The sequence below is a fragment of the Sinocyclocheilus grahami genome, unplaced genomic scaffold (assembly GCF_001515645.1).
Source record: "Sinocyclocheilus grahami isolate Dianchi unplaced genomic scaffold, SAMN03320097.WGS_v1.1 scaffold143.1, whole genome shotgun sequence".
Classification (NCBI taxonomy): Eukaryota; Metazoa; Chordata; class Actinopteri; order Cypriniformes; family Cyprinidae; genus Sinocyclocheilus; species Sinocyclocheilus grahami.
Genome location: NW_015505322.1, coordinates 295,377 through 314,016, shown reverse-complemented (window position 1 = coordinate 314,016; position 18,640 = coordinate 295,377). Strand labels below are relative to the sequence as shown.

General features: G+C 38.9%; 1 protein-coding gene across 1 annotated transcript in view; it reads right to left on the bottom strand.

The window, feature by feature from the left end:
- rnf38 (ring finger protein 38) overlaps window positions 1-14,418 on the bottom strand; it is a 42,392-nt gene extending 27,974 nt beyond the window's left edge. The window contains exons 1-2 of the mRNA XM_016280698.1: window positions 13,834-14,418; window positions 2,110-2,171 (exon numbers count right to left, since the gene is read on the bottom strand). Of these exons, the coding sequence (XP_016136184.1) occupies window positions 2,110-2,171; window positions 13,834-14,338 (567 nt within the window). The 5' untranslated portion in view covers window positions 14,339-14,418. The remainder of the gene's footprint in view (window positions 1-2,109; window positions 2,172-13,833) is intronic.
- Window positions 14,419-18,640: the final 4,222 nt, after the last annotated feature.

Here is an 18,640-nt window from a genome sequence, read left to right as displayed (position 1 = left end):
GGATGAGACGCAGTTACCCATGGGTCCAAATGCTCTTCTTTTCTGTGTGTGTGTGTGTGTGTGTGTGAGAGAGATGTGTCTCTCTCCCTCACACACACATTTGTCAAAAAACAGGAAATCTTAAGGGTTGTTGGCCTGGTTTCTTTTCTTCGCCACTAAGAGCAGCAAAAGCATTCAAGTTTTTTTTTTCTATGGTTCAAAATCTTCTCAGAAATACAGACTCCCTTAGCTTGATTCTGTCATAACTCAGTCTCTCGCTCGCACCAACACAGCCCCACCGGTCTTTTTCCACTCCCTTCATTTCAACAGCCATCCATTTCTCTGCCACTGTTCCCCTCTCTCTCTCTCTGTGTCCCAAAGCTGGAGGTGAAATCATTAGTGCCCCCACTCCCCCTTTCCATTCTTTCCTCTTCCTCTCCCACATCATCCCTTCTTCCTCTCCCGCCGCCCGCTTGCATTCTTCCCCCTCCCTCACAGGACTGGGTCCGCCCCCAGAGGCCGTTTGGACCAATCACGGAGCTGCACTCGGCTAGCCCTCCTCCTCCCTTTGACTGTAAACACAGTGGAGTAAAACTGGGCAGGAACTGCCTTTTGTTTTTTGTCTAGCCTCCCTCTCGCTCTGGATTTTAAAAGGCCAGCAATGACAGAACAGCACATTTCCTAAAGTGAACGTGTATGTTGATTACAGCTTCATGACACTCGATGAGTTTAAGATGAATAACCAGGATAAGGATAAGACAAATAACCAGCAACACTCTTGGTACAAAATAAGCCACGTACAACAACCCCAAAAAGAATTTGGATATTAAAATATAATACAAGTAATCCATTTGTATGCAGCTTTCTTCAAAGTAGTTCTGTGCCATCAAAACTATGTTTTTTATTGTGCATAGCTTATAAAATTGTTCATAGAAAATTGTTCATAATACAAGAGTCAACATATTAGGTAGTATTATGTAGTTTCTAATGCTCACAAGGCTGCATTTATAAGATCAAAAATACAGTAAAAGCAGTAATATTGGGAAATATTTTTACAATTTCAAATACCCACTTACCATTTTAATATATATTTCAAAATGTAATTTATTCCTATGATGCAAAGCTGAATTTTCAGCATCATTACTCCAGTCTTCAGTGTCACATGATCCTTCAGAAATCATTCTAATATGCTGATTTGCTGCTAAAAAATGTCTTGATGTTTAAAACAGTTATGCTGCTTAATATTTCTGAGTGAACAGTGATTATTTGGTAACGCTTTACAATAAGGTTCAATAGTTAACTACTTTAGTTCACATGAACAATACTTCTACAGCATTTATTAATCTTAGTTAATGTTAATTTCAACATTTACAAATGCATTATTAAATTCATAAGTTGTGTTGTTAACATTAGTTAATGCACTGTGAATGAACTAACGAATTCAATGAACAACTGTATTTTCATTTTCAACTAACATGAACAAACAATACATTTATTAATCTTTGTTAATGTTAGTTAATACATTAACTAATGGAACCTTATTGTAAAGTGTTACTGATTATTTTTTGATGAATAACAGGATTCTTTGAAGAATAGATTGTTCAAATAGTAGTTTTGATCAATTTAATGCTTCCATGCTATAATTTGTAATAACTCTCACGGTAGTGTATTGAACAGTAGAAATGAATGCAATCCAATAACTGGCCTTAACTTTATACTAAAAAGCGATTCCAACCAAACATTTAATTCGACTTGACTATAACTACACATGTCACATGAACCGATTTAAACACAGTAAGCTAAAAGTATGTGTTTGAATCACTAAAAAAAGAACAGACTCATAAGAGACTAGATTGAGAATCAGACTATAATGTGTGCAACTTTCATTTGTCCCTGCACATTAGCCGGAGCAGAAGGAATTTTAACATTAAAAAGAAAAATTCACAAAACCACATATTGACAAACACAAAACTAGATTTTAAATTGACAAATAACCAAGTCATTTCATTTGTACTCTAGAGCCTTGAGTAGCACTGCTAAACCCTCTGCAAAAGTCAATATGAGGAATGAAGAATTTGCCTGTTTGTAAGTCATTACATTAGTAACTGGCTAGAAGTAGTCATGTCTTACCTTGTCAGTGGCGTCTGCACAGGCATGCTCTGAATGATAGTGGTATACTCCTCCCATTGCACCTAGAGACAGCACAAGAACATTTAACCCAACAGCCAAGCGTATTGAAGCCTCTAAAATACTACAAACATGTGATACAGCATAATTATTTACAGCTTGTATGCCATGTTTGGCAGTCAACAGTTTCAACAGGTCCAAAAACAGACTCTTGATCCTGCAGCTTTACAGGATATCAGCAGCATGTTGAGACATCTGGGCACTACTTTAATCTTGCCTGGTGTGTTATTACGTTAATGCAATCACAATCACTACCATATAATCACCATCTCGCACCCCAAATGATCTCTATAAAGTGTAATTCTGAATTAAAAGCTAATGTAATATTTTAAATGACTGTTTCTAAAGGATAACCTGTATTTAATGGCAATCTTACGAATTACAGATAAATGTGTTCTAGATGTTTCTACAGTCTTTTTCATCCATTGATGATGACATCATGTTGCTGTTGTGATGGAAAGATACATAAGAGAGAGCGATGATAAATACATTAATCCTAGATTATAGGTGCTTTCATGACAACACATCCAAAGCCTTTTGTTTTCCTTGGGTCTTTGTTTTTGTATTGTTTTTTTGTGCCCGTATGTGTTTATTTGCGTGTTTCCAGTGTCTCTGTGAACATTTCATCAGACAAGCACAGGATTACCCTTGAACACTCCCAAAAAAACTCTCCAAGGACGCGGATGCTTGTGCGTATGAGTGAAGAGTGTGTGAAGTGCCCACAAAAAAGCTTTTTATTTGAACTTGTGCGTCTATTTTTCTGTCACCATAAGTTCTTTTTAGTCTCTTTTCTCTCGGTGACAGAGCGAGTGAGTGAAGCAAGGAGTGACTGACGACTCTGAGATAAGGGAGAGAGGGAGCGACAGAGATGAACCTGGGTATGAGGATACTGACAGCGCACAAGCGAACACAAACCGTATCATGCACCAACAACTACCATGTAAACAATCAATTAATACGAAGTAAGATTGACTAGTTTATCATTTAATCTCTTGATAAATTAGTCGATCTCACTTCGGATTAACCGGTCGTTGGTTGTGTATGATATTTTATTTGAACTTGTGCGTCTATTTTTCTGTCACCATAAGTTCTTTTTAGTCTCTTTTCTCTCAGTGACAGAGCGAGTGAGTGAAGCAAGGAGTGACTGACGACTCTGAGATAAGGGAGAGAGGGAGCGACAGAGATGAACCTGGGTATGAGGATACTGACAGCGCACAAGCGAACACAAACCGTATCATGCACCAACAACTACCATGTAAACAATCGATTAATACGAAGTAAGATCGACTAGTTTATCATTTAATCTCTTGATAAATTAGTCGATCTCACTTCGGATTAACCGGTCGTTGGTTGTGCATGATATCGTTTGAATATTTTTAGCAGTGGTGCTTTAAAGGGAATGGATTACCTACTGAAAAGTGTGCTCAAAGAAAACAAAAATAACGACTTCATTCCACATTTTCGTCTCTACTGCATCACTTTGGACACGTGTTCACGACAGTACCATGACACGAGTGTATGGCAGCGCCGGCGCTGACCCAGATCCTGCGTGATGACGTCATGTGGAATAAAGACGTTATTTTTGTTTTCTTCGCGCAAAAAAGTATTCTCGTAGCTTCGTAACTTTACAGTTGAACCACTGATGTCACACGGACTACTTTGTCGATCATCTTGGTACTTTTCTGGACCTTGTACGTGGTAGTTACCTTGCTGTCTATGGGAGGGTCAGAGAGCCCTCAGATTTCATCAAAAATATCTTAAAATGTGTTCCGAAGATGAACGAAGGTCTTACGGGTTTCGAACAACACGAGGGTGAGTAATTTTTGGGTGAACTAACCCTTTAACTATTGGGAAAGTCTTAGAAACACTTAATTACTTACAACAATAGCTAAATAATTGTATATGATCATTTAAACAATATTTTTGCCAACACCTGCCCAGGTATTTTCCAACAAAAGACTGTCTATGAATCGGAGTTACAATTAATATTTAATTTCCAGCTTGTTGCATTTTGTTGTAACAAATTTTGTAAAGAAAACATTTAATTTACATATGTAAATCATACTTTTGTGCTGGTTAGTGAAAATGTAGAGCCTTAATATACCCTAATGGTTTTCTAAATAACACTGGACAGATAAGGACGGTGTCAGTCATCATAACCATTCATAACCTTCCTGCTGAAGTCTGACTGTGTTTGTGTGTAACGCGTCCCGTGGTTGTTCTGTTCTACTGTGGCACCATCATGACGCATTTTCAGTCCACAGTTACAGAACAAACTCATCGCTGACATGTTGTGATGGATACAAGGCATACATGATGTAAGAGACATAAAATGAACAATGCACACACTTTTTGCAATGATAACAGACGGGAACGCAAGAAGGGGGAAATAGGGAGAGAGGAAGAGAAAGAGGCCCACAGAGGGAAAGAGAATAAACCTTGAACAGAACTGCAAGCAAGACAGAGGGACGCTAGTCGGGACAGAGAGAGTCATTTATTCATTTTTAGAAGGACACCATTAGAATCAAGTCAATGGAGAGAGAAACACACCTCTGACTAATATGAAGTAAAGCAGCACTGTGCCGATAAAAATCAGTCTCTCGGATGAATTTGCCACAAATGTATTCATAATACATTATATTGATGCATCCTGATGCACTAAATCATAACATGCATCAAATCATGCGGTAGTTGGTGATACATATCCTTAAAGTTCAATATTTCTTATTGGTAATTCAATTGCATTTAAATATAATTTTATTACATAATTATTTACATAAACATAAAAATACACTACCGTTTAAAAGTTTGATAAGATTGGGTCTGTAAGATTTTAATGTTTTTTTTTAATGTCCTGTGATGAATTTTCAGCATCATTACTCCAGTCTTCAGTGTCACATGATCCTTCAGAAATCATTCTAATATGCTGATTTACTGCTCAAGAAACATTTAAAGTTTAAAGCGGTTTAAGATTTGAGGAAACTAGTGTTTTTGTTTACGTGATTCTTTGATTAATAGAAAGTGAATGCATTTGATGAGTGCATCGATGCTGGGGTTTTTTCATCACTAACACTTTTAATGATGAAACTGCACCAGTCACAACATTTAAGAAAACACGGTGATTTTGTAATGCTAAACAATAAAAATAAAGTAAAAAATAAATAAGAAATAAAAACTATGCATTGTAAATTCTGATGGTACATTTTCCATAAGACGTTAGAGCTACGACAAACCTTTTCTTCAGTTTGATAATTTATACATCTTTCAATTTGAATCATGCATGTCTCTGTCATCAGCGAAGGTCAGATGATTAGGCTTGCAGTTCAACTTAATCAGCAGATGGCCATGGATTACTTATTTGGCAAAGCCCATTTTTTTCTTGAATATGGTGCACACAGAGCATTCATTCTGAACCTTGTTTCTGCACAAACCATCAAGGAGAGAGAAGAAGAGACCCTGGTGTCATTGTGGGGGAAGGGACAGACCAGAGGTGTCCAGAGCGAAGTTATGGGAAGGAAAGAGATCCGGGGAAAATGGAGAGAGAGCGAGGGAGAGAGACAGGGGACTGAGGCTTCCCCTCTCGGCTACTATTGATTTTTCTCTGAGCTTCAGAGTGCATCAGCTTTATCTGTCCACTCCTGCTCCATCCTTCCCTCCTGCCTGAATCCATCTATCCATCATTAGCTTCTACTGTCACACAATTCCAGGGTCCTCTCTCGCTCTCCCCTTACACACTGCAAAAACAGGCATAGCCTTCTCCACATTATGGGGAAAAATATGGGGACAACAACTATAAAAAAATCCTCTGCCAACTCAAATTAAGCACTGACATGAACCTACAGAAAACATTGACATTCAAGCTCACTCACAAGTTCCTCTGCTGTAGCACTTTGCATTAAGAATTTTACAAACAGGCCGAGGAAAGCAATAGCAAAAGAGAAAAAGGATGACCACACTAATGTGGCCTTTTTAATATCTGCGGTTTATAAATTACGAAAAGTAATTGTTACATTGCACTGGTGTAAATACAGTTAGAATAGCTTGTCATTTAACATTTTTAAAAGTATTACTAATTAGGACCCACCCACATTATTATTAATAATACTAATAATAATAATAATAATGAGAAATGTATTGTTGTTGTTGTTGAGAGGAAAGGATCAGTTGGAGAGCTACACGTTTATCTTAAAACTCAACAGCAAAAAGGAAAAAAGAGGAAGGAAGGTCAGAGTTGGAAAAGTTGAGCCAACAGAGCAAGAGCGAAAGAGCGAGAAAGGAAGTAAGAGGCGTTTAAATGAGCGAGTTCAAGAGTGTGACAGAACATGAGAGAGCAAGAGGGAAAGATTTGGCTAATGTTTCTCAGCTTGGTTCAGCTTTCCCTCTCACCCCTCTCAGTTCTCCAACACACAAAGAAAGGGACGCCAGAAAGACGCACACATCCACTCCCTCCCTTTCTCTCGCTCTCTCTTAATATGTAGTCTACCTCTCAACAAATCTTCCACAGGCCAATTAAACACGCTTTGCTCTGTCTCTTTCCAGTCTTTCTCTTCTTCAGACGTGCATACAGAGACGGCTGAAGATTGTCTGAAAGTGACAAAACCCATATTATAAGCCCCAATCTCTGCACCCCTCAGTTAACCTGGGAAAAGAGAGCATCTAGCAAATTTAACTCTATAGCCAGTTCAAATCCCATTTACAGTAACAGGCTCTATAGAGCGTCGCTGGGCTGGGACTAAAATTGAGATTGGTCTTGGTGCAGAATCAGATTGACGTCAGACGTGAGATTTACACAGAGACGAGAGGTCAATGCGGTTTGAGGAAAGCCACATTTATACTTTGGTCTCCAACAAATACAAAGACCGGAGCACAGGATGGAGCTCTCATAAAGACAAATACTAGAATGGAGTGTACCACAATGTCGTTCGCTCCCGACTCCCGAGTGGATTCAGCTTTGATGAACACTGAGCCAACCAAATACGGAGTCGAGGCCTGATTCGCAACCATTCAGTAATGACAATGGATCAAGTGTTGGCTTTGACTTTATTTACAGACAACTGACGCAGATACTGTGCAGCACAAGGACGTCTGATGTTACTTTGCTTTTGAAAAGAACTAAGCCTTGAAGAAACCTTCATCACAACCAAAGAGAGTAAATTGGGTGCACAAATTAAAATAATTAAACTGCAGTTAATGAGCATCTGCTTACTGACCATAAGAATAAGCTGCAGTTGAGGAAACATTAGTTGATCATTGGCCATCAAGTCCAGTTAAGCTAGTACAACACGGTGTCTGGGTCATAATTTCAAATCTCTCACCATTAGAAAAAAATAAATAAAAATTTGTTGCTACTGTACCTTTAAGTACAGCTATATGTAAATTAGCCAATTATGATTGTCTAACATGTGCATACGACTGTAATTCACATTCAGCTCGCTCTATAATGGTTACTAAATAAGTCTTGATGTTAATATGCTCATGGTTGCAACAATTGCAACTTCTCAATGACCCATTTCTGCCGTTTATATTCATAAACCATCTGGGTGGACTAGAGAGGGAGCTTATGCGAAGTACATCAAACTTATTTTAAAAGAGCAAGGGAAATTCTGTTCTTATTCACAAATGATTTGATTAAAGGAATCGTTAACAGAATCATTACGTGAAGTTGAAGGCAGAATTACTGAATACCTTATGATTCTCATCTCTAGCATAACTGATTATACGTTTGCCGATTGTTCAGTTAACACGGGCCTGCCGGTCGATACGCGCGTCCAGATACAAAGTGGCGAGTACAGCCCTTAAAACGGAACTGTTGGAGAGGTTGCCTGGAGACACACAAAAGCAGCCAAAACAAACAGACTCTTTTGTTATGAAAATGGAGTGAGAGTAAGTTTTTCAGACACAGTAACACAATAAGAGTGCGTATGAGAACTTCACGGCCCTGACCGCCACATACATGGATGAGATCGAGTCAGTCATTCATCTTTCCCTACCCCACGGCTTCCCTCATAACCACCTCACGATGAATGTGATCAGGAAAACGTAACTCCATGTCCATCTGTGGCTCAATGCTTGAGACACTATTGATTGCATGAATGGACAGCAGTAGTATTCAAGCAAAAGACTGTGCTATATTATAAATATAGTCACTCCTAAAAGGCATTGTTGGCAGCAAAGTGACAGCTGTGAACATTTTTCATTTTTACACAGTTTGTGCCAGAGTTTATCTTTTGACAAACATCCTTTTAAGTATACACTACCGTTCAAAAGTTTGGGGTCAGTGTTTTTTATTTATGTAAAGAAATTATTTTTATTCAGCAAGGACACATTAAATTGATCAAAAGTGACAGTAAAAAATTTCAATCAAATAAATGCAGTTCTTTTGAACTTTAGATTCAAAGAATCCTGAAAAAACATACGTCAGTTTCCACAAAATATTAAGCAGTTTTCAACATTAATAATACAGCAACAAATCAGCATATTAGAATGATTTATGAAGGATCATGTGACACTTAAGTAACAGCTGCTTTGACATCACCGGAATAAATGACATTTTAAAATAAAACATAAAACATAGATAAACCATTTTCACAATATTAATAATTTTAACTATTTTTGATCAACTAAATGCAGCTTTGGTGAGCATAAGAGACTTCTTTCAAACACATTTAAGGAAGAAAAATTACTGACCCTAAACTTTTGAATGGTACATGTATGGTAACTGTAACAGACCTAATCTTAACCAAATTGTCCAACATTGTGAAATATATTGTGAGCAAAAAGTAAAAATAAGAAGTTCAGGTCACAGAGTTCAATGAGGAGAACATTATGACTAGGTTATTTGCATTCATTGAAAAACACTGCAGTGTTACTTTTTCTTGTCATATTACCAACAAAAGTGTTTATTACAGCTTATTGTTTTCAATTCAATGGGTGCCACTTTAAAAAAAAAAAGTTAATGCACACAAATTGTTGAATGCATTTGCAAATTCAATTAGTGGCATATTTCTGCAAAAAGATACGGTCCCTTACATATCAACCTTGGTAACAAACACGTATTCTGTGTAACAGCAGACACTAATCTATTTTCAAGCAGCTGGAATCCTGCACTGACCAATCAGCATTTAGGACCAGTTTTATAAAGTCTAGTTGAGTTTAGACGTCAGGAAAATAAGTGAATGCTCTCACACACACTCCCTCACATACAAAACGCTTGGCTTTCTGAAAGCTGGCTGTCTGTACGGCACAAATCCAGCTGAATTCACACCGATATTTCATAGGAGTGATGAAACGAGCTTCTTACTGCTGTGGTGAGGACATCCGTGCGTGTGTATAGAAAGCTGGCTGTCTGTACGGCACAAATCCAGCTGAATTCACACTCAAATTTCATAGGAGTGATGAAACAAGCTTCTTACTGCTGTGGTGAGGACATCCGTGCGTGTGTATAGATTCACACACAGCATCATATCAAGGCTAATATCATAAATTACAGTCTAAAGAGGGTTTATAATATTCAACCAGGTGATTTATTCCAGCCGCAAACCCATCCTCTCACTTTCTCCACCTTCATCCTTTTCTCTTTCAACACACCTGGCACCTGTAAGCACTTCTGAGCATCTGTTCTGCTTTTTTTTTTGTCTGCTCTCACTTCTCTCTGAAGATGGTGCCAGGTCAGTGCAGTAGAGGAGAAAACCTCCAGCCTTCCTTTTAACACTCGTCCATATTCCTCTGTTCCTGGGCTGAAAGGAAGCGGCGGCCGTGCTTTCTGAAAGGTTTATTGAGAGCTAGGGACGAGGGTTTGTTCTAATGCTCAAACTGCACTACTGGTTTAAATAATGATCAGGAGTGTAGTCCAATTAAAACAGCTTACTGACACTACAAAGCCCAGCGCTCATCTCCCGCGCTGCACCTTGCCTGCTGAACAGCCCGTGGCGCGCATGTGTGTGCGCATGAGACGCAGACCTACTCAAGGTGAAAACTGAAGAGTCCTTCAGGGACACCGGCTTGATTTTGAGCATGCAGCAACAGTTGTCTTCATGTTAAGTGGAGCTCCGCAACGTACTGATGTGGGCCCAAGTGTCTCAGAGTTGAGTGCCTCATCTCCCGCGCTGCACCTTGCCTGCTGAACAGCCCGTGGCGCGTATGTGTGTGCGCATGAGACGCAGACCTACTCAAGGTGAAAACTGAAGAGTCCTTCAGGGACACCGGCTTGATTTTGAGCATGCAGCAACAGTTGTCTTCATGTTAAGTGGAGCTCCGCAACGTACTGATGTGGGCCCAAGTGTCTCAGAGTTGAGTGAGCTAAAATAGACGCTGTTGTTCTACTACAGATTGGACCGCCAGACTAAACCCGGGAATGGACTCTCAAAACAACCCACGCTAGCTCTGGGAACCAGCTGGGCCCTCATAACACAAGCTTGCCCATCCTTAAACGAGAGTCATGAAGCTGGATCAACAAGGCTCGACCATTTCAACAATACAAACATCAATAGTTCAAATGAACCACAGTCACTATAGAATTGCAAATAAAATAAAACAAATGACTAAAATACAAATAAATAATTTGATTCAGAAGCTGGTGTATTTTCACCTTAGTTTGGCGGATTCAAGCTTACATGAACTAATGGCACTCTTAATAGAAAATCTGAAGAACTTGGTGGTATAGATTTCAATTTAATACAATTTGTTAAACAGAGCTGACAGTATTACTCTCTTACAGATACATTCTTAAAAATAAAAGTTCTTTAAATTGCATCTACGGTTCCATAAAGAACCTTTAACGTCCATAGAACCTTTCCACTGCACAAAAGATTCTTTATGGTGGAAAAACAATCGTTGTTTAGATTAGGAAAAAAGGGGTTTCTTTAAGGGGAAAAAAGGGGTTTCTTTTAAGAACGGTTTACTTAAAGCCTCTTTTAGGGAACCCAAATATGCTAACTCTACCCTTTTGGGACCTTTATTTTTGAGTGTAGCTGACATTATAATCAATTCAACCAAAATATGTAACTAACAAATGTACAAGGGGTGGGAGCTCTGATGGAATTTTATGAATGACAGACACTCCAATTCTGTGGAAACCAAATTGTGCGTGCCTCCTCTTAATCAATAGTAAATAGGACACATCAAACTTCGATCGGAAGAGGTAGAAAGAACAGCTTCAGATCCTTAATCCATTTGGTCACCTCTAACATACTCTCTCTACAATTCTGTTACGAGTCAGCAGAACTGAGCTTGGTCTGGACCGGCCCCAGGAGGGATTCTACACCCTTCAAATGATCTTGAACTGTCCGCATGTACGCACACGAGTGCATGCTCACACACAGACACTCACGAGCGGAGGGGCTGCATGCACACAAGCCCACCAGAAATCCGTTTCTCTATTGATTTTATGGGACCTGATAGCCCTTTTTCTCCCTCTCCGTGCAGAGCTGAGAATAATACCAAACACCTACAGCAGAATAAGCCTCAGGAGGTCTAACACGGTTCCTCCCTCTATGCATACATGTGCATTTACAGGCAAATATGAGTTTCGACGAGAGGATGAAATATGCAGGAGGGTAAATGGACAGGGAAAGTCAGTGTGAGAAAATGAAAGGGGAATCGGGTGGACAAAAGAGATAAAGGGATGAGGAATGAGAGCGGGAGAGGCAGAGAGAGAGAGCGCTTCTGTATTGAGAGCAGATGGTGTTGAACTCATGGGATTTCAGTGTGCTGAGCTTCTCTCATTATCAAAGCGGCCTATCTGATCTCAGTCAATATCACACACACACACACACACAGCTACTGTATATCCCACTAGTCAAGATCACATATACACTCTCAGGTAAAATACTTCTGATTATCCATCCAGTCAGTATCACGTTCACACCTAGATGAGCATATCAGGACAAATCATAGGACAGAAAGAGAGAAAAGACTTGCTTAATGACAAACAGAGCCAACAAAGCAGGTTGCTTGACACTCACTCCATCAGACAGGTATTTCCAGTCTGGGCTTTTTAGTAAAGTGTGTGTGTAGTGCAGCTTGGCCACAAAATCAACTGCCAGTAGGCAAACACACCTGAGCTTAAAACACAACACCTGAGATATTACAATCCACCCCCTTCACACATGCATGCATGGTAATACAGGCCCTGCGCTCTTTGCTTTCCAATTTATTTATTTTACATGTGTTGTGTCATCAAACCCCACTTAATGTCTCGTAACAGTATGTGAGGGGTGGCTACATTAAATCTAGGTGCGTGAACACATGGGTGCATGTACATTTGGTTCCGCCAGCTTGCCGTCCATGGCTAAAAGGAAGTGCTGTGGCTGATTAAGCCCATCATGTGGCAGGAAATAAGGATACCAGAGGCTTGAACACTTTATATTTTGGAAATTCCATTCGGCTATACTGAAACCATAAAGCACTGTGATGCCGCTGGACAGACGATGCAATCCGGTCAATTATTAACTTAAACCCTAAAGTCGGTGGGAACAATTGTCCCATACTGTGGGTGAAAGCGCTGTGCTATTTTGGACCAGCGAATAACAACATTAAGCATCCAAAACAAAGGAGAATAGTCACAGCTTGTGTAGTTGAATGAATGCAAGTCCGTCTCTTGCATCACCACCTAGTACGAAAGAGCATCTTGTCAAATCTGCTGCTTAAGGTAAACCATGAGGCACTAAAGCCCAAAGTACCATCATCAGGAGTGTTTGTGTACAACAGCACATATGCGAGGTGAATGTTGAGATAGAACGAGTCCAATACATGGTACTGCACGTGTTAGACTTATCCATCCATGCTCATCTACAGTTGAGTATACTTTGACATTGTAGTGCACAAGACGGAGCGGAATGCAGAAAAAGCAGTATAGTCAGTCACAAAAAGCAACTTTTGCCTTAAAAAGCTTTAAGAGCCTATATGAATGCTTGGTGTATTGCTCATCAGAACTTGAGCAAACATTAATGAACAAATAAGGAGAACTGCAATTTTGTCTGTTATCAGGGAAAAAAACTTCATATTGTGACCCTCCACGTACTTGCTGACAAAGTCCTTTTATGAAAAGATCAGCACTCACGTGAGGCCTGTGTGTGACTTTCCATCTTTAAAAAGAAACAGTTTCAGTCCGAGATGCTCAGCCTTACTGCATTACAGTATTTAAATGTAAAAGAGATCCATTTCAGATTCAACCCAATGACCTACAATAAAAATTTTTTTATAAATATATATATATATATATATAAATAATTTAAAAATATTACAGTATGTTATAAAAATATGAATAATATAAAATGAAATATATTTAAGGCTTCCTACATCCCTGGTATTGAGGTAGTACTGGGTGGAGTGGAATACAAAGCTGCATGGCTGTTGGGGGAGACGGCTGATATATGTGACTTCTGTTCTTCTGATAGAATACTCCACAAATACAGGGTTCAATCGGTCCAAAACTATTCCAAACAATAACACAACAATAAACGGCTGGAGAAGAGCCTGTAGCTGTCTTAACCCCCAATTCCCGATGTCAGATGTGGTCAAAAAAATACAACTATAAATACGCCATAGATCCTGGGGATACCATTTTCCAACCAAATATGGTACAACGTGATAAAATCTCAACACAGTAAGAAAATTCCCATTTTTCCCCATTTAAACTAAAATGATGGTGGTTTGAGGCTGGCTTACCTGCTCCTGAGTTTCTGTGCGTTCCAGGCCCTGTGTGTCTGTGGGAGCCTGGAGAAAGTGTGTTCCCGGGTGGGCGCAGGTTTTCTGTGTGTCCATGAGCAGCTCCAAGCTGCAGTTGGTGGTGGCTTATTCCTCCAGCTGGACTTAGTGCACCGCCGCCACTCCCAGCATTACCATTCGAGTTAGATAATCCACCGTGGTAAAATCCAGACCGCGAGCGTGATCGAGTCCTGGGAGGCTCCATAGTCACTGGATGGGGGTGATGATGATGGTGGTGGTGGTGGTGGTAGAAAGGAGAAGTGGGAGGGGAATGAGACGCCGCAGAGGAGCTCTCAATCGCTCCAGAGAGTCTAGCGCTGCCCAGGCTGTGGCCCCCCTCTGAACCCCCGTATTCCGCTGGCTGGGCCCCTGCGTCCTCGCATAAATCAGCACGCTTGGGGACGGGGTCCGGGGAACAGACGCAGGGCTCTCGAGATGCTGAATGACCAGTAGTGGCGATTGGCATTTCCTTTCGGCTTGTATGAGTCCCCCTCTCTCGCTTCCTCCTCTCCGATTCCACGCCAGAAAACACTTACAGATTAAAAACTGTTCGGAAAACACAGTTCAGTCATTAAAATGCTTATGAACAACAAGCACCGTTCAAATATACAGCTCGAGACATTAAAACATTTAGAAAAAATGGAAAACAACATAACATTTTTTTAAATAAAATCCAGAACCAAAAACATTAAATGTACAAAAATGTACATGGTTGCCAGAACGTCACTGTATAAAAGTGACAATGTTACAAGATTTACTAAAGATGATTAGTCACAGTATATTTTAGTTTCTAACTATATACGTGATTAAGTTATATAAATGTTAATATGCCGATTTGAGATATTAACCCCTTAACTGTCACCGTCCCACCTGTGGGACGTTTGGCGCTCTTTTTTGTTGTTGTCTTTTTTCTCTATCAAATATTTTAGTAACCATCATAAATCATATATCATTTGAAAACTTAGAAGCCCAAGATTCATCCATTTCGAAATCAGACATTGTGTTACCATGGAAATGGTACTTTAAAATCTTTTGGTGGTCTCCTCCCCCTTAGTGGGCAGTGTCAAGTGTCATATTACAAAATGAATTACGGTCTTTTAAAATCAAAACTTTTTATAATCTTGACAAAAAAACATATCATTGGAAAGGTCTGAGTCTCAGGATTCCATATTAGGTGGTTATTTTGAGATATTGACAGAGAAATCTAGACATCTGTGACAGAAAAATGCATTTAAAAAAAATCAAAGGAGTTTGGATGGCACCCGGTGGCTTTTTGTGGTATAACGCCCTAAATAAAATCTCACAGGAACCTCCATTTTTTTCATATCAACTTCAAATTTGGAACATAACTTTAGACATAAGGCTATAATTTTATACCAATTTTAGAGTAAAATCTGATATATAAAATATTTATTATACATAAAATAAAATTCATATAGTGCATTTTCTTTATGGTTAAGCAATGCTATAAACATTACATAACATGCAATACTACAAGTGATGAAAAACGTTTTATGAATAAAATATAAATAACTGAATTAGTTAATTGGCTTTTTTTAACTTAAAAAGAGTTCAACTTCATGTATTAGTCTTTTAAAACATTTTTTTCACCGTTTATAGTAAGGTGATGACACGACGCAATACTGAAGAACTGAAGATCTGATGAGGTTTAAAGCCTCTTTGTTTTAGAAGCTTCATGTCTTATAGGCGTGTCCTACTTACTACATATAAAAACATCAATACAATCCTTCTGTGAATTTTAAGGGATTTTAAAAATGTTTTAAACTTCCGAACCAAAGGCACAAAACTAGCTGCGATGCGCTACACAACACAGCACGCACGCACGTGCGTTGTGTTTATGACTAATACAGCCAATAAATAAAGTATAGAAATATGAGAGAGCAGCTAGTTATCTTACACTTCCGTAAAGCGCTAGCGTTAGCTCCCAGCTATACAAAACACACAAATACACCTAATGTTGTCCGTCCACCGCTCTTCTAACACAGAGATATACTCTATAAAAACACGCTTCGCTTTTCCAGACAGTGTTTAACTGGTTTAAATCAAATTCAGAGTGAAACCATGGAGATGTAACTATTAGCTTGCGTTAGCAGTCAGTGTCGCGCTGGCTTTAGTCCACCATCTGCCTTTAGTCTCACAAAACTACCACCAAAAAAGCCCTGGTCGTCCTTTAAACCCCCAGGGCCACATGTCCTGAACAGGCCGCTCATCGCTAACCAAATCTGCCCGGGTTATGACGGCCATTTAGATTTATAAACTCTGTTTTGTGGCGATCCGTGAGAGCTGAAGCGTTCGAAAGTCCCTAATTATATTTACATCAGTGGAAAAAGCGGCGAAAAGAGCTCGTTTTTCCCGCTCCTCCCACTCAGACAAAAGCATGATTGCCACCAAAGGGTATATAACAAAGTATTGAGATGAAATTTTGTTATTGACCAAATACTTATTTTCCACCATAATTTGCAAATAAATTCTTTAAAAATCCTACAATGTGATTTTCTGGATTTTTTTTTCTCATTTTGTCTCTCATAGTTGAGGTATACCTATGATGAAAATTACAGGCCTCTCTCGTCTTTTTAAGTGGGAGAACTTGCACAATTGGTGGCTGACTAAATACTTTTTTTCCCCACTGTATTGTGCCTTTAATGCTCTCAAGCCCATATTATGAGGGAGCCTCACTTCACAGTTCAACTGAAATGAAAGACAAACGCCCATATCTAGGACGTGAAATCCTTCGGAAAACAATGAAAACATCAGTTGGTAAGTCATCTGCCAGTTCTACATAGTTTTGAACTTAAAATGTGTGTGTGGGTAGATCTTTGTGGACACTTGTCTGTAACTCGGCATTTTTGAAAGTTTGTGTCTTTAATGTCTTTATTAAATGATTTATTTCCATATAGGCCTATGCTACCAATAAAAGTAGTTTATATACAAGAAATATATTGTTATAGCATTCCCCACTACAAGATTTTCATTCAAACAGCCAATAATAGTGACAATAATTTCTGTATTTCTATTGTATTTAAACTTAGCCTACTTAATATTTTGCTTTATTAATGATTTAAAGAGGAATGCTGTAAATAAAATCGTTACCATCTCCAGATTTCCTAAAATTCAGACTGAAATGTTTTCTTTAGATCTTTTACTTAGCTGGTTTTATTCTTTACCCTTCTTGTCCAACTGTAGGCCATATTTGCATTCTTATTTATGTTCTTATCAAGTTTATATTGTGTATTTTGTTTGTGCTTTTTTTCTTATTGTTTGCATTTCCATTTCCCTTTTATCCACCTTTGATGGCATAAAGTTAAAAGAAAAAAATAAAGTTATGAAATAAAAGTTATTTATTTACCTATTTAAATAATAATAATTATTATTATTATTATTTAAAGGGGTCATATGATGTTGCTAAAAAGAACATTATTTTGTGTATTTGGTGTAATGAAATGTTTTTATGCGGTTTAAGGTTAAAAAACAAATAATTTTCCACATATTGTACATTATTGTTTCTCCTCTATGCCCCGCCTTTCTGAAACGCGTCGATTTTTACAAAGCTCATCGGTCTGAAAAGTGAGGTGTGCTGTGATTGGCCAGCTATCCAGTGCATTGTGATTGGCCGAATACCTCAAGCGTGTGCCGGAAATGTTACGCCCCTTACCATCGCGACGATTCAAAAACATTAAAACCCATTATAAACGAGGCATTTGTTGCATCCAGTGGGGACATAATTATGGATTATAATGACTTATACTGTCTTTTTACGCGTTGTGTTGCATCGCGCCACATAAACATTAAACCATGTCTGCATTTGTGATCGGAGAAATGACAAACAAAAGGCGGTGGCAGCAACAATAACATCTTCTTTCTTTGCGTGAACATTTGGGCAGCGTTATGCAAATCTTCCCACATAGTGAGGTAGACATGTGGGGGTGTGTTTAAACGAGGCGTTTTAGGAGAGTGTGGATCAGTCTTAACTTTTATAAAGAATATCTCTTTGGGTTTGAGACTTTATTCTTTGCAACTTTAGGGATCTTATCTATGCACGAACAGCTTGTAATGCTCCAAAGAGAAAGGAAAACTTGAAATCGCATATGACTCCTTTAAATACAGGTGCTGCTTGTGGCATCTATCGTGATTCTATTGCTCTGGTCTAGTTGCAGCACTGAAGGGAATGCAAACTAGAGAGATGCGCCGCTGAAGGGGAAACGCGTGAATAATTTACAAATGTTAGATGCTTCTCCAATTTTTCTTGACAATGACAACACGTGTAAACTGCCTCCATTCACTTAAATATCTCCTGCACTTTTTCGATTTATGTAAACGTTTGATTTGCTTCGCCTGTAGTTGTTAACACGGGATATTCTCTAGGGCTTGTTGGACATTTAAACCTGATCACGCCTCTTGTTGGCCAGTAGCAATAGTGTGGGCATGTAAGACGACCAAGACAAAACAAAGATTGAATGAAATCGACAATGTAGTTTACTTTTAAGAAACATGATTCTAGATTAACTTCTCTTAGTCTTGGATTAATGTATTGTAGTCTAGGTATCACATTTATGTGAACATGTAGTGGTAATAGTATGTCCTGAGATATGGGTTTAACAGAAATGCATATTTCTTCAAGAAGTCTTCAATGAGTCACATAGGAGCTGTGAGGAGTGTGTATGTGGGTGTGTGAGTCGCATTTTCAAATCCCACCTTGACACAGTTTTTATCTCACTTTATTGCGAAAACACACTCACATGGACGTCAT